The sequence below is a fragment of the Carassius carassius genome, chromosome 40 (genome assembly GCF_963082965.1).
Source record: "Carassius carassius chromosome 40, fCarCar2.1, whole genome shotgun sequence".
In the NCBI taxonomy this organism is placed as follows: Eukaryota; Metazoa; Chordata; class Actinopteri; order Cypriniformes; family Cyprinidae; genus Carassius; species Carassius carassius.
Genome location: NC_081794.1, coordinates 27,702,752 through 27,718,956, shown reverse-complemented (window position 1 = coordinate 27,718,956; position 16,205 = coordinate 27,702,752). Strand labels below are relative to the sequence as shown.

General features: G+C 34.4%; 1 protein-coding gene across 4 annotated transcripts in view; it reads left to right on the top strand.

The window, feature by feature from the left end:
* LOC132122495 (paired box protein Pax-2a-like) overlaps nucleotides 1-14,667 on the top strand; it is a 29,293-nt gene extending 14,626 nt beyond the window's left edge. Inside the window, exons 6-10 of one of the 4 annotated variants that reach the window (XM_059532833.1) lie at nucleotides 1,388-1,563; nucleotides 6,354-6,468; nucleotides 10,675-10,776; nucleotides 13,624-13,710; nucleotides 14,429-14,667. In XM_059532833.1, coding sequence (XP_059388816.1) covers nucleotides 1,388-1,563; nucleotides 6,354-6,468; nucleotides 10,675-10,776; nucleotides 13,624-13,710; nucleotides 14,429-14,547 — 599 coding nt within the window. In that variant the 3' untranslated portion in view covers nucleotides 14,548-14,667. Of the gene's footprint in view, nucleotides 1-1,387; nucleotides 1,564-6,353; nucleotides 6,469-10,674; nucleotides 10,777-13,623; nucleotides 13,711-14,409 lie in introns of all 4 variants that reach the window. The other 3 variants (XM_059532835.1, XM_059532837.1, XM_059532836.1) reach the window with 3 other exon arrangements.
* Nucleotides 14,668-16,205: the final 1,538 nt, after the last annotated feature.

The window sequence follows — 16,205 nt, the reverse complement described above, 5'->3', positions numbered from 1 at the left end:
ACATGATTGATCAATTGAATTCAGCGGCAGTGAAAAATGTGCGATCAAGAAGAGTATTATAGACACGATGAGCTGGGACAGGATACTCATCAACACTTCATTCCATCCTGAGCCTCTATCACTCCATCTGGCAATCCAGCTCTCTTTCTCTTTCTATCCCCTCGTCTCTCTTCTCACTGATTCTTGAGTACTGGAACAAAATGGGACAAAAAAAAGTCCATCCAATGATTTTTTTTTATTTTTATTATATTTTCTTTTAATGTTCACTGATAATCACTCGTTTGGGTGCCACCTTATGAGTCCCTTATGCTCAGCAAGGCTGCATCTTTTTAATTAAAAATACAGTAAAAACTGTTATATTGTGAAATATTATTACAATTTAAAATAACTGTTTTCAATGTGAATACATAGTAAAATGTATTTTATTACTGTGATCAAAGCTGTATTTTCAGCATCATTACTGCAGTCTTCAGAGATAATTCTAATATTCTGACTTGCTGCTCAAGAAACATTTCTGATAATTATCAATATTCAAAACAGATAAGCTGCTTAATATTTTTACATTTTTAAAGACCCCCTCCCCCCCCCCAGGATTATTTGCAAAAAAAAGAAAAATTTATTTACATTATTTTGCTTAATTCCTGAAGAATAGGAGTTTTTCTTTTTCTTAGGTCATCTTTTTTCTCTCTTTCTCTCTTGGGTCAATCAATAGAGGCAGAACATGTCATACATCACAGCACCTGCGGGCCACACAGAGAACATAATATGCTGCGAATGTAGAGTGACAGATTTGTAAGGGAGACGCGACTTTCCAGAGTAGGCGGGTGTCCAGATATTTAAAGGAGCTCTAAAGTGTTTTGGCAGGGTGAAGAGGAGAAGAGAGAGAGAGAGGAAGGTGTGAAGCAGTCTATTACTCAGCACAAGGGTAATCAGGTCAGAGGAAAACCAAGAGAAAGTGCTGTTTGTGGACCGTTGTTTAACCTGTAAAGAGATTGAACAATAACAGCAGAGGTTTTCTTCAAGGTTCAGAGTAAAGAGGTTTTGGAGAATCAAATCAGTGTTGCACATTCCTGGAGAAAACAAGATGAGCGTGCAATGCATTGTGCACATGTAAACACAGACAGCTAATATAGGCCTAGAAGTAGGATGTGTGACATGACCAAATATTTCAGATAACATTAACATCTACATAACATTATACTCTATTATAAGACTTACGTCGTGAAGAGAGTCTTGATATAGTTATTTATGTCCTGGCAATTCAGTTACAATGCTAATTGATCTGAAACGTGACCTTCACACATTTGGCTCAGAAGATCCTCACTCAGGTTCTAGAATATTCTCACAGCGTGTAGATGTTGTTGAAGGCGGTTTTCTGTGTCTGCAGACGGTTCTGTGGGTTCAGCACAGAGCAGTGATTCTCAGGGCAGCGTGGAGAGCCTGAGGAAACACCTGCGAGCCGATGCCTTCACCCAGCAGCAGTTAGACGCCCTGGACCGAGTGTTCGAGAGGCCGGCATTCCCAGACGTCTTTCCCACTCCTGAACACATCAAACCGGAGCAGGTGAGTGACGTCACCCTCTGTAGCTGGGAAATATAATTATCCTTACAAACAATACAGTGGCCGTACTATGATAAAATAAGATATATATTTTTTTAATGGTTATGCTCAACAAGCAAAAATACAGTAATAACAGTAATTATGTCAATTATATCATTAACATTCTAAATAACTGTTTTCTATGTGAATATATTTTAAAGTGTAATTTATTCCTGTGATCAAAGCTGTATTTTCAGCATCTTTACTCTAGTCTTCAGTTTCCTTCAGAAATCATTCTAATATGCTGATTTGGGGCTAGGTTGTTGTCAATTATATTGATGCTCAATTATTTTTTAGTATTAACTATAATTATTATTATTATAGTTTTATTATTATCAATACTAACAAAAAATGCTGCTTAATATTTTTGTGGAAACTGTGCTCTTTTTTTTGGGGATTCTTCTATAAATATAAAGTTCAAAACATTTAATTAACAAAACATAAATGAAAATAATATATATGTACACACACACACACACACACACACACACACACATAATGTATACATTACACACACACACACACACACACACACACAAACATAATGTATACATTACACACACACACACACATATATATATATATATATATATATATATATATATATATATATATATTCTATGTCTAAGGTGTTCACTCTGTCTGAAAAACTACTAAAAATAGTTCAGCATGATTTCTTAGAAAACTACGATATTTATGGTGTGCTTCCAAAGCTTTTTCAAAGTCTGTGTGTGTGTATAAACAATCGTGTTGTTTATCAGTAAGTGCTGGTGTTCCAGTGATGCATTGAGGATCAAAAGAGCAAAACTCCCTCCATTTATTGATTTTCTGATGGAAATAAAAATACATTCTCAGGAAAAACAACATGAGATGAGCTACCACCCACTCGGCTGCACATGAGAAATGATGTCATTTCCTGTGCAGCTCCTTCATAGCGTTTGCAAAATCTAAATGTGGCCAAACACTCACAAAGCAACAACGTTTGCAATTAATAACACATGCACGCTCAAACAGCAGCATATGAAAGCCTTTATGTACAATTTTGTATTAAAAGTGTTGGATTTATTATAATGGATAACCTTTATTTACTTTCATTAGACTACTAAACAACAAGTGACGATTAATTTCTCTCTCCCGAAAGAGCGAGCCGGAGCCATAAAGCAAAGGGAACGGCCTAATTGAGTTCATTTTAATTTGGGTGCGATCGGGAGACATTACTCCAGCGATTAATCAGGCCGACAGCACTCACCTCCAGAAGAAGGCTTAATTTGCAGCTAATTACAAAACTGATTTTCACTGCAAGATCAATACCAAAATGAATTGGAAATGACTCGCAATCACAAAGGCCGTCAAACAGGGTATTAAAAAGGAGGGGGCAAAAATGAAGGAAACACGGCAAGCCTTTGAAGGAAAAAATGAACGAATGGTACGTTCTAGAAAAATCAGTTTTAATTTACAGCAATATTAATCAGAATATTTTCTCCCTTTATAGACCACTATTCTTTTTTTCGTTTTTTTTTTTTTTCTCGCTATCCCTAAACCAGACCACCTTTCTATTTCTCTCTCTCTCTCTCTCTCTCTCTCTCTCTCTCTCTCTATGTTGAGCTATTATTTAATGGCTCTGTTTCAAATCTAGTGAGCTGCCTTGCTGTCTGCCTGCTTAGGTAGCTGCCTACTAAGGAATCATGATTACAGCAATGGAATCTGATTATTTGAAACGTGACTAGAATGCTCTACATGTCTGCAGCTAATTCTGCAACTAATAAAGAAATAGTACAATTTATGTGAAATGCATGTTTTATTTTAGCATCATTGAGATTTTTATAGACTTTTATTTAATTTATGGTTTTTTTATTATTTTATATGGCTATAGTTTTATTAGTATATATTTTAGTTAAACTAAATGAAAATGAGAAATGATGCTTTAGTATAATTTAAGAAAAAATATATAATTTCACGTTGTTTTTATACAGTTACCTTTGAAAATATATAACTTCACAAAAGTAAATTTTTTTTTTACTTGTTTATATTTTCTTTAATTTATATTTTACGCCACACAAGTAGCACCCCTCATGTGAAGTACAAAATTTGTATAATAATAATTTATAACAAAATTAGTTTTTATCCATTTTTTTATAAATCTTTTTTTTTGTTCTGAATAAATGGTTTATGTATGTGAGCTCAGTGAGATAAGATTTTTTAATTAAAAAAATAAAAAATTAATAATAAATAAATAAATAAATAAATATATACAGTACAGACCAAAAGTTTGGACACCTTCTCATTCAAAGGGTTTTCTTTATTTTCAAGACTATGAAAATTGTAGAGTCACACTGAAGGCATCAAAACTATGAATTAACACATGTGGAATTATATATGGAATTATATACATAACAAAAAAGTGTGAAACAACTGAAATATGTCATATTGTAGGTTCTTCAAAGTAGCCACCTTTTGCTTTGATTACTGCTTTGCACACTCTTGGCATTCTCTTGATGAGCTTCAAGAGGTAGTCACCTGAAATGGTCTTCCAACAGTCTTGAAGGAGTTCCCCGAGAGATGCTTAGCACTTGTTGGCCCTTTTGCCTTCTGTCTGCGCTCCAGCTCACCCCTAAACCATCTGGATTGGGTTCAGGTCCGGTGACTGTGGAGGCCAGGTCATCTGGCGCAGCACCCCATCACTCTCCTTCTTGGTCAAACAGCCCTTGATGCCTTCAGTGTGACTCTACAATTTTCATAGTCATGAAAATAAAGAAAACTCTTTGAATGAGAAGGTGTGTCCAAACTTTTGGTCTGTACTGTATATTATATGTGTATATATATATATATATATATATATATATGTATATATATATATATATATATATATATATATATATATATATATATATATATATATATATATGTATATATATAATATTAAAATTTATTATATTATTATATTTTCTAGATTTTCACTGAGCTTGTCGTGATTGGTATTGCCTGTCTTCAAATTTGGCCAAAAGAGCACATCTTACCTTTTGGAGCAGCTTTTGATTTCCAGAGTGTGCCTATGATGCCTAAGACACTTCCTCCATAGGCAGCTGGATAGCTATTGGAGCAGAGCCAGTGGTTTGGTTGTGTTTAGAGGCATTAAAATCCATTCTGGAGATGCTGAATGAGATAGGCTCTCCTCCCACACTTCTGCCAGCCATGTGCTCATCCTTTTCACTCTCCCCTTTATCTGCATGAGAAATGCCTGTTCTGCTCCACGGCCTCCACCAAAAAGAGTGGAACATCAGGCAGGGCTGCCGAAAACAGTTGTAGCCCACAATTAGAGTTGATCTGTGATAGAGACAGACATGGCTGGGGTCAGGGGCCTTCCTCGTGACACACACACACACACATTTACTTTGGACAGCATTCTCAACATGCAGACGCCGGAAGTCTCATCTCATTAAATAACAAAAGAGCTAAAAAAAAGAAAGAAAGAAAAAACAGTCCCCCATCTGCTGACACGGTCTGAGGAGCATATCTATAAGGGAAGGGGGTTGTGAAAATCATAAATCTTATCAATGTCATTTCCGAAGCGGGGTCTTGCAACTATAAGTGATTCAGCAAAGGCTAAAACAGCACTTCAGAAATGATCTTAGTTAAAGAATGAGGAGAACTAATCAAAGCCTCAATTTAAATTCATTACAACAACACTAACATGTCATCATTTTTACTTTCTATAAAAACTAGAAAGGTTTTGCCAATGGGAAACACAACCGCCTCAAATGATGGCATGTTGTGGCGAAGAGATTTTGTTTTATAAGACAAAGAGGATGTTAAGAAATATTTCTGGGTGTTGTGGAGGGTTGCAAGGATTATCATTAACAAGAACTATTAAAAACATTTAGCATACAACTTTAGCTGGAATAAATCAAATATAACTATTAGATTAAAAATAAAATGAATAAATTAATAAAACTGATGAATGAAATTAGTTTGAAAAAAAGCACTAAAATTACTAACTGAAAATGATAATAAAAAATACAAAACAAAATAATAATAAAAAATCTAATAAAAATTATAAAAGCACAACAAAGAAACAAACAAAAAAAATAGTGAAACTAATACTGAAAATAACAATAAAAAATACAAATACAAAATAATAATACAAAAATCGAGTAAAAATGATAAAAGCACAAAAAAATGAAAAACTAATAGTTAAGTGAAACTAATACTTAAATATTAATACTTAAATACAAAACAAATAAATAAATATTAAAATAAAATGTATGATAAAATGAATAAAAAAATAAATTAAAAAAAAGTGAAAATTTAAACTTAACATATAAATTTTTTTTTTATGAAAATTTAAAATAAAAAAATAAAGGCTAATTCTAAATTTTATTAGTATATAAATAATACTAAAGTACCAAGTACTCAGACCAACCTTTGATATTATTGTCTGTAGATATGGTTAGAGTATCTCTTTCAATGTAAATCTTTGGGATTTTAATATATATTCGTATATGGTCAGGAAATTAATAATTTACTTAAAGTATGAGAAAATAGTAATAGCAATAACATATGTAGATAAAAAAAATCAAATAAAAATAAAAATGCAAGAAAGAAGAACATAGTAAGGGGGAAAGACATGAAGCATAACAGAAGTGAGTCTTATTTTGATTTGAAAGAGGAAAGGACAATAAATGACAGAGGAACTGAAGTCTGTCTGGTACAGTGTTGAGATGCTGATGTGCTCTTGATGTTGCTCTGGTCTGCAGGCGAGTGAATACAGCCTCCCTGCATTAAACGCAGGCCTGGATGAAGCCAAACCCAGTTTATCCTCCGGCACGACCTCTGACCTGGGCGTCAGCGTGTCACAGAGCTACTCTGTAGGTAAGATCACATGATCTGTCCCATTCACGTCCATTCACCCCCTTGCATTCAGCTCTAATAGCTAATTATTCTCACACTGTGGCCTTGTGCAGTAAAGTATAATAATTAAGCGTAGTGTCAGTCCTGGCAGATCGCATTAGTCAATCTCGCATCAGCTGATCCATGTCTAATTATATCTATAGGACACCTATCACAGCACCATATATATACATATATATCCATCAGTATTATTAGCTTTTGCGTTGCTCAGAAGTTAATTACCCTCCTCCATCCCCAGCTCCTCCTCTCATCAGTCTTCTGAATCAGATTCATTTCTAAAATGTTACATTAATATATTGAACTTTTATTAAATCTGCAATACATTTATGTTTGTTCTGTTTACCCTGGGTTCTCTGTTCTCACTAATTGTCATAAATCTTTAAATGCATTGCATGCATTGAATACACTTTTTAACTCTTGAAATGTAAAGTCAGTCATGTTTTATCTACATGCATGAATTGCATATGCAGTTGTAAAACTCTCTTGTGTAGTGATATTGGTCTTATAACTAACTTAATGAAACAGAGGACGTTGGTTCCTTAACTGCTCCATCACAGCGCTGAGCTTCAAAATGATATCAAATATTAACATTTACATAAACATATTCATCATGTGTTCATGGCAGACAGGGAACGTGGTGTATTTGTTTCTCTGTCTCTCTCTCTCTCTCTCTCTCGCTCACTCTTGTTAATAATAAATGATGGGACGGTTAATTAAAACGTAGTGTGCTTGTTGTGCCAGTTATTAATGTGAAATGTGTGAAGTTTACTGACAGTTTTACGATCGTCTTCAGGTCAAAGATAAATATACACCGCTTTTATTAAAATTCACATAATTATGCGAAAGCCATTACAGCCATCGTTGTGTGTGTTTGGCTGATGATAGAGAGAGAGAGAGAGAGAATGTGCGTCTGTAGCTGACGAACTGATTATCTGTTCATGGTAGTTTCACGTCACAACAGATTCATGTGCTGTTTATATTAATGAGGGATGAATGTAATAATCAGGTTAATGTATCATTTACTCACTTTAATGAACACAAAAGGAGATGTTATGAAGAATATATATGAAAATGAATGTTGTCAAATAAAACAAAACCTTTCAAACAGTCTATATGATATACAGTGCATAAATGTATTTTGTATTTAGAACGACTTCAGGATGAGTACAACATTTTTTCGTAGTACTAAATGTGAATGTACTCCAGTTTAAACATGCATGATAAACTTACCAAATAGAAATTCAGAATCAAATCAAAGATATTTAAATGATTTCCGTTGGTTAGGCTGAGATCCAGTGTTTAGATGAATGGTTTCCTTAACAGAAAAGAAACGCAGATTACAGTCACCCTCCACGTTTTTCAACCCCAATTAAAATGCCCACAGTTATTGATCTTGTTGATTTTATGCAAGGGAATTTGCATAATCTATTAAAAATGAATGCTTCATGAAGCAGCCAGTGCCAGAGGAGATGAGGGTTCTCGGTGAACTGTGAATATCTCACAGATACACATCTTCTATTTTCTCAGCTTGTCCTAAAATAAAATCCCTAGTTTCTTGCAAAAAAAAAAAAAAAAAAAAAAAAAAAAAAAAAAAAATTTATATATATATAATAAAATAACCTGTTACAAAATATAATTATCTTTATATAAAATCCTTTCTGCCTGCATTTATATAATTAATACAAATATAATATATTATATAAAAATAATTATATATTTATAGGATTTGGAATTAATCGATTTATTGTAACATTTGTATTGTAAAATTTAGTAAAATATTTAGTAAAAATATATCATTATTGTCTGCTTAAAAATCTTTAACACTAGATCTGGTTTACTGCTTCTGCTGAACTTTGTCCAGTTATATGGAAAATGCTGCTGGAAAATGCAATGAATTTGTCAACTTAAAAGAATCAGTAGTTTCTCTCTCTTCCTCTTTCTCTCTCCTGACAAACTGGCTATCCGTGTCCGCACCTGAGGGCACCACGCTCTTAGTCACACAAATTAATGCTTATCCCATCTTAACAAAAAGCAAACTAACCTTTGAGCACACATTTGATAACAAATGACTTTCACCGTACATCCAGGGAATTAGGGCAATTTGGCTCTCCAAACATCCCTTTGCTTAGTTGTAATTAATTAGGGTGCCGTGTTTTTTGGCTGGTGATAAATTGCTGCATCCTGAATATAGAAAATAGAGGTCAAATGTTTCCCATAGCCTCGTTGTTGGAACATTAAGGTGTCCCTGTCATAGCAAATTAAACAAAGCGATGTTATAGCAAGTGTTCGCACTCAACCCTTTCAACTTTTTCAGATAATACTAAGGTCACCCTGATTTTTAGCAAAGAGGTATAGAAAATTCAATAGGCGTTACGTGTTTGTTGAGTCTAGCCATGTAATTTCTCAGTTTTCGTAAGTCAGAAACACACTCAAGTATTCAAACAAGTGCACCTGAAAGAGAAAATTAACTGTAGGAGAAGATACTTCACATTAATTTGTGGTTAATTAATTTTAATGTAACGTAAAAAATGGACACTTACAAGCTGTCCATTTCAAATTTAGGAATTTGCTCGGATTTAATTTGCTGAAAATTTAGCACTACATCTCTTTCTCATCAATGGATGCTCTGTAGTGAATGGGTGCCGTCTGAATGAGAGTCCAAACAGCTGATAAAAACATGACAATAATCCACAGCACTCCAGTCCATTAGTTAACATCCGGAGAAGACAAAAGGTGAAACAAATTCATTATTAAGATGTTTTTGACTTCAAATAGTGGCTTCTGGCTAAAATCCACAATCCATAATATTGATTTCTCCAGTGAAAAGTTATCTGGTCTGAATCAGGAGAGAAATCTGCTCAGATCAAACACAGTTTACAAGCCAAATCAGTTCTAAAGAAATATGTGGCTGGATTTTGACGTGAAAGACAACAGGAGATGGACTTTTTCTCTGAAGGAAGCATTATTCTGGATTATTGATTATTGTTAAAAACATCTAAGTAATGGATTTTGTTTCAGCTTTTGTCTTCTCAAGATGTTAATTGATGGACTGGAGTGGTGTGGATTATTGTGATGATTTTATCAGCAGTTTGGACTCTCATTCTGGCGGCACCCATTCACTGCAGAGCATCCATTGACGAGCAAGTGATTTAATGCTACATTTCTCCAACTGTAATGAACAAATTCATTTACATCTTGGATGGCTTGAGGGTGAGGACAATCTCTGAAAATGTCCTTTTTTCTTTGGTGAACTTCCTTTAATGATTTGTAATATCTATTTTTTTTTTAAATAAATAAATAAAAAAGTATGATGCTTTTGTCAGATTTTTGTCTTCTTCAAGTGCATTTTTAGCTGCTGTTTAGCCTTTGCACTGTTTTTTTTCTACTCATTGGCAAACCGTACTGGTCCACACAGGATTACACTCGCTGAGTTTGATGGACACTGTCCTGCTCATTAGAATTGAACCGGTGGCCAAGTTTCCCCCAGCGTCCCCAGTAAACCCTCCACATCTCCCCCAGCCCCCCTTTCCTGAACAAAAACATTAGTCTGTGAGGGGTGTTAGGCTTCAGCGCTCGGCTGGGTCGAGGCTTCACGGCGTTGGGGAGGACAGCCAAGCGTCAGCCCCAATTACTGCTCTGAATGTGGAGCTTCTTAGGGCTAAGAAGAGACGTTGACTGTTTAGCGGAGGCCAGTATGGGACGGTCAGTTTGACCCTGCTTACATCTGTTCTCTGCTCTGACCCCAAAAGGACAGGAATAAATCCTTTGATTCACAGTGTTTCTGCAAATGTACTGAAGCTGCTGTGTTTCTGTCTCAGAACCAAAAACAGATGATGTATTATTTAAATGATCAAAACAATTATTTCAGCAACATTCTTAAAAATAACGGAACCAGAATGAGTTTGTTTTGCATTGATGCCATGGAAGAACCATTTTGGGTTTTACCTTTTAGTGAACAATTCTTAAAAGAAAAATCATTTGTTTCTTACATTTTAATAATCTAAAGACCTTTTTGCATTATAAAGGACCATTTGTTCAATGGAAGCATTCCATAGATGTTCTTTATTTGTAAGAGTGATGTTCAAAATGAATTTGCAGTCTATTGAGAATTAATTCTAGTTTATGGATGGAACAGAAAGTGAGTGTTGGTGTGATTTATGTGTGCAGGTCGGGATATGGCCAACACGACCTTACCTGGATATCCCCCTCACGTCCCTCCCACTGGGCAGGGCAGCTACCCGACGTCCACACTGGCTGGAATGGTTCCTGGTGAGTATCTCCAGATATTTCAATGAATTTTTTTAAGTACTACAGCTGCTCAAGACATTATTTTCCACCAAAACAAAAATTATTTTATTTTAAAGGCATAGTATAAATGCCTTATTGTTTAAAGTATAAACAATGCACTGGAGTTTATACTTAACATCAACAAAAAGTTAGTCATTTAGATTAATATATATATATATATATATATATATATATATATATATATATATATATATATATATATATATATATATATATATATATACACATATATATAAATAAGTAAAAAATAGTACACCGGTAATTTTTCCAAACATATACCTTTCTGTCATTTATCTAACAAAAATAGACAACCCAGCCCAAACGGATACAATTTTATTTATTCTCTTAGTAATTAATATGTTTATTCATCAAGGACACATTACATTGATCAAACGTGACAGTAAAGACATTATAATGTTGCAAAATATTTATATTTTGCTCTTTTGAACTTTCTATTCATCATCAACAACCCCCCCAAAATAAATAAATAAATAAATAAATATATATATATATATATATAAGCATGTTTCTTGATGCATCTTTCCTGAGCACTTTCTGAAGGATCATGTGACACTGAAATTACATTGAAAAATTACATTTTAACATATATTCAAATAGAAAACACTTTTTTTAAATTGTAATTATATTTCACAATATTACTGTTTTTACTGTATTTGGTTAAATAACTGCAGCCTTGGTGGGCAGAAAAGGTTCAGAAAAGTTTATTTTTAAATCTTTTGTATAGTGTTGCTGTCTAATAGGGCTGTCAAAATTGCTCAAAAATGACGTTCGAATATTCCCTCTAAAAAATACACGAATATTCGAACTATTCGAACATCTGGTGGCGCATGTTGTCAATGACGCGCATTGCGTTAATAACAGGCCAAAATAATACAAAGAGACATAACTACTTGTATAGATAGTCTATTTAAGTTTAAACATATATGACAACGTATTACCTACACAAAAACAAGGAAATCAACTAATGGCCAAGACTGCAGACCTCACGCTCTCTCACCCTCACGTTCTCTGCGCATAATGGTTTAAATGAACAAATTTTTGTGCAAGCAATTTAAGGTCGCGACTGTTGTCCCAAATATAGCAGGCTTCATTCAGTGATTGAAACAAATATTATTAATATTAACTGAAGTTTTACAGCATATAGAACTGACATTGAATGCTCCGAGCGAGCTGTGCTGTGGTAAACATGGAACTTTTCCTTGACATGAAACGATAAATAATCAAACCTCGGATGCATTGCTTGACAGAACTCCCCGAAGCCTGCCCCATCCGCGATACTGATCGGTCTTTACTGATCATGTCCTTACAAATGAACGAAATTATTTTATCCGTTATGGCCTCTTGTGATGTTGCAGACAAAGAGCTTGCAGCGGGCGATGCAAAGTAACGTTAAGTGTCAAGACGTGACTGTTTAGCTGGAGTTCCACACATTATGCCATGCTCATTTGGGTTCACATTTTTGAGATGTGACCTCATGTTGCTAGTTGTCGAATGGTATGCTAACTGTATCTTAAATAGCTTGCATACAACAATCTCGCGGGTCAACAATTTTACCTCATTTTCTCTGCTGCGGTCGAGTTGGGCTCTGCACTTGCTGGCATCTTCCATGAAGACGTGTCAACTTTCAGCAGTGATGCTGTGCCAGACAGTGCGACTCCTGTGAGGCTGTGACCTGTCCCTGAACCCTCAGGCGCAAAGCAGACGACCACGCCTCTACTACCGCGGGCCTTTTTTCCACATTTTTTTTTATTCGAATATTAATTTTCACCTTCGAAATTCGTTTTTTTTTAAACTATTCGAATACATATTCGAATTTAGAATATTCGTTGACAGCCCTACTGTCTAAGCACATTAAACTGGAATACAATATAAATAATTTTAACATACAAAATTACACATTTCACCCCCCCCCCAAAAAAATAAACATAAAAAAAAAAAAACAAACAAAACAACAACATTATTGAATCATTTACTCGCCTTCCACTTGTTTTAAATCTGTATGAGTTTCTTTCTTCTGCCGAACACAAAGGAAGATATTCTAAAGAATGTTAGTAATCAAACAGTTGCTGGTAGCCATTGACTTCCATACTTCTCTAAACTGATGAAAGCTTAAATAATAAAATATTAGATTGGCTTACATTTATGAAGTGACCAGACACTGATACCAATCTGACTCAATAAAAGAAGTCCACTGGGCTTTTGTAGTGTTTACAGCAGGCTGCAGACATTCACAGAAGCAGCATTTCACCGGTGTGTGAATGCAGGAAGCTTTTAACTATAGACCATCAAACCACAATTGACAAAATAATTAACTGGTCCAACAGATTTCCAGATGAAAGGCATTTTGTGATCACTGAGCTCACACTAATTCGTAAAATGTGGTTCGATCTTGTATTATTTTTAGCTGCGCCAGGTAATAAGAGCAGCAGAAGCAGCAGTCGTGCTGCTTCACTGAGAGATTTACTGACAGCCCTCGACGTGGCCGGCGCATATAAAAAACACCTCTTTATTATCCCATAAAAGAGAAACAGCGTTGGACCAACATTGTTCAGCACGACGCTCTGACTTCCTTCCTGCACAATCAAATCACACAACAGAGAGAGAAACTTTGGAGAAGGAAGCAGCACAGTAGTGCAGTCATTCAGCAGGACACACTGGGTTTTAGAAATCAGACAATGCAAATCTATATGTTCAAAAAAGTTTGAAAGTTTAATCGATTTTTCAAGCAGCTGTTATGTAAAATGGATGGTGCATTATTTTAACATGCATGTCATTGTCCCATTTCAGGGAGCGAATTTTCAGGGAATCCCTACAGCCATCCACAGTATACCACCTACAATGAAGCCTGGAGATTCAGCAACCCAGCAATACTGAGTGAGTGTCTCTCACAGAAATGGACCATAGTTCTAGTATTATAGGAGTAGTATATGTTACAAACAAACAATAAATAAATTATATTTTACATTTGAAATTCAAACAAACAAACAAACAAATAATAGAAAGCTGTAAACTGTAAAAAAAACTGTAACTGGTTAACTATTCTGTTAAGAGCCAGAAATTAGATTTGAAAGAAATTAATGCTAGAAAATAATTCTATAATTCTATAAAATAATCTTCTACAGCTTTTCTAATTTGTGACTTTTTTTGTAGTGTTATGCATTTCCAATAATCATGACGTAATTAATTTAAATGCAGTAACAATTAGCTGTGAATGTTTTAGTTCACAAGCTAAATGTTGTAAGCATCCAAATATTAACTGAAATGGCATGACATATCATGTTTTCTGTAAAAATATTCTCCCAGTCATTTGCATAATCTGTTCAATTTAAATGGTTTGTAATTCATCTTGCGTGAAGTTTTTATTACATGTAAAACATTTTAACAATTTTTTATTATTGTAATCAGTTGAATTTGCATTAGTTATTGTGAAAGCAACATCATGGAAGAACTGCCGTTCAATAACAATATTATATAATAATATGATACTTAAAACAAATATGCATTTAATATATTAATATGCAGCCATTGTCCTGGTATATTGAAATGGTACATTCCTTTCTTATTAACTTTCAGGTTCCCCCTATTATTATAGTGCATCCCGAGGCTCCGCCCCCCCAACTGCTGCCACTGCCTATGACCGCCACTAGTTACCACATTAACCAAATTAGGCGGCACGCCCATGGACTCGGACTTCATATTCTGCCAGTGTGAGCAGAGCAGCTGATTGGACATAATTCGGTCACATGATGAAGAACAGACCAGTCAGGAACAAAAACATCTCAACGACAATTCAGCCATTCTCACGAGTCCAGAAGACTCAACGAGGGAAAACCGATAAACGAACAATAAATGTATATCTCAAAGACTGAGGGTAAATATGATTTTTAAAATGGAATTAACATCGGCTTTTTAAATACTTTTATATTTTGTCCTCTCATTGATATTATTCATTGGTACTATTATTCACACTTAAAGTGCTTCTAGCATATATATATATATATATATATATATATATATATATATATATATTGGTTTGTTTGGATAGACACTTGAATCACATCAACGGTTGGATTTTATTATTTTTATTTTTAAATGAAAAATGCATTTTCATTTCAGATTGTTCTTTGCATCGTCTATCCAAATGTACAAAAATGTCTAGATTTTATTAATGAATACCTATTTTATAAACGAACTCATCTGAACGAGGAAAACCGCTTCAATGCATGGTTGTAGATTCTCTGGACTTTAAAACTCAAAACTTGACGCTCCACTCATTGCACAGTAAACTATTACTCAATACAGTGTGTACTCAAACTCAGCATGGAAATACAAAGCAAACAGACCTTCTTCATGCTCTCAATGCCAGCAGAAGATCTCTAACACACTTCTGTGAGAAACAATCAGATACCAACAAGAAAGAGATGAAACCGGACTAGAAACAGAGATACTGTCAACCCTGGTCCTACCCAGAAAAGATGTGATTAAAAGTGAAAGATACATTTTTTATGTTATTTATTTGTTTTTTGTTTTTTAAAAGTATAAGGAAGAACTCTACAGTATGCATGGATTATTTTAATCCTTTATGCATTTTTATGTGTTTATCATAGATCAAATTATGTCAAATTCTCAGGGGGGAATTCACTAATAATGCATGATCGATTTAGCACTTGATTTGTGCAAAACACTGCAAACACTATTTCAGCCCGATGCATAAACGTACGTCATTATGTCAGGAATTCCAATTCAAATCTTTGTATGTAATTGACTTAAATAAAAGTTCTGACCAGTGTTGCAGAAAAAAAATAAAATTGACTAACTTTTAAGACTAGTCTGGTTTAGAGCTGGTAAACAAATAAGACCCAGGTTTTTGTGCTGAAATACAGATGCAGAAGCGGTTTAGTGAATTCACCCCTCAGTGTTATTGTTTGCACTATGGGTTGTGCTCTTTATGAGGTGTCTTGAGTGAATAAACAGTGAACAAGTGTTTTGCTCTGAATTTGTGAAGCATTTGAGGAAACAAACTTGTACTACTGATCAGACGAAGCACTTAAACCTCTAAATGTGTTTACAGAATAGTTAGCAGCTGTTCAATTAATCAACAGATGAACTCTGCTTTGGGATTGTCAAGCTGTTTCAGTAATGCAAAAAAAAAGACCTTTTGTTCGATGCTTTACAACAAGTGCAATTCTGCAAATCATTTTTCATTATCATGTACTGTACGCTCCTGTTTGAGTTCATGTCCTGACAAACAACTTTAATTTTCATCGTATGTGTTACAGTCGAGAGAATGTACTTGTATCACATTTGCCAAAGACTTTTTGTTGATGTATATTTTTATTTACAGTCTGCTGTTGCATTGTACAAACAGT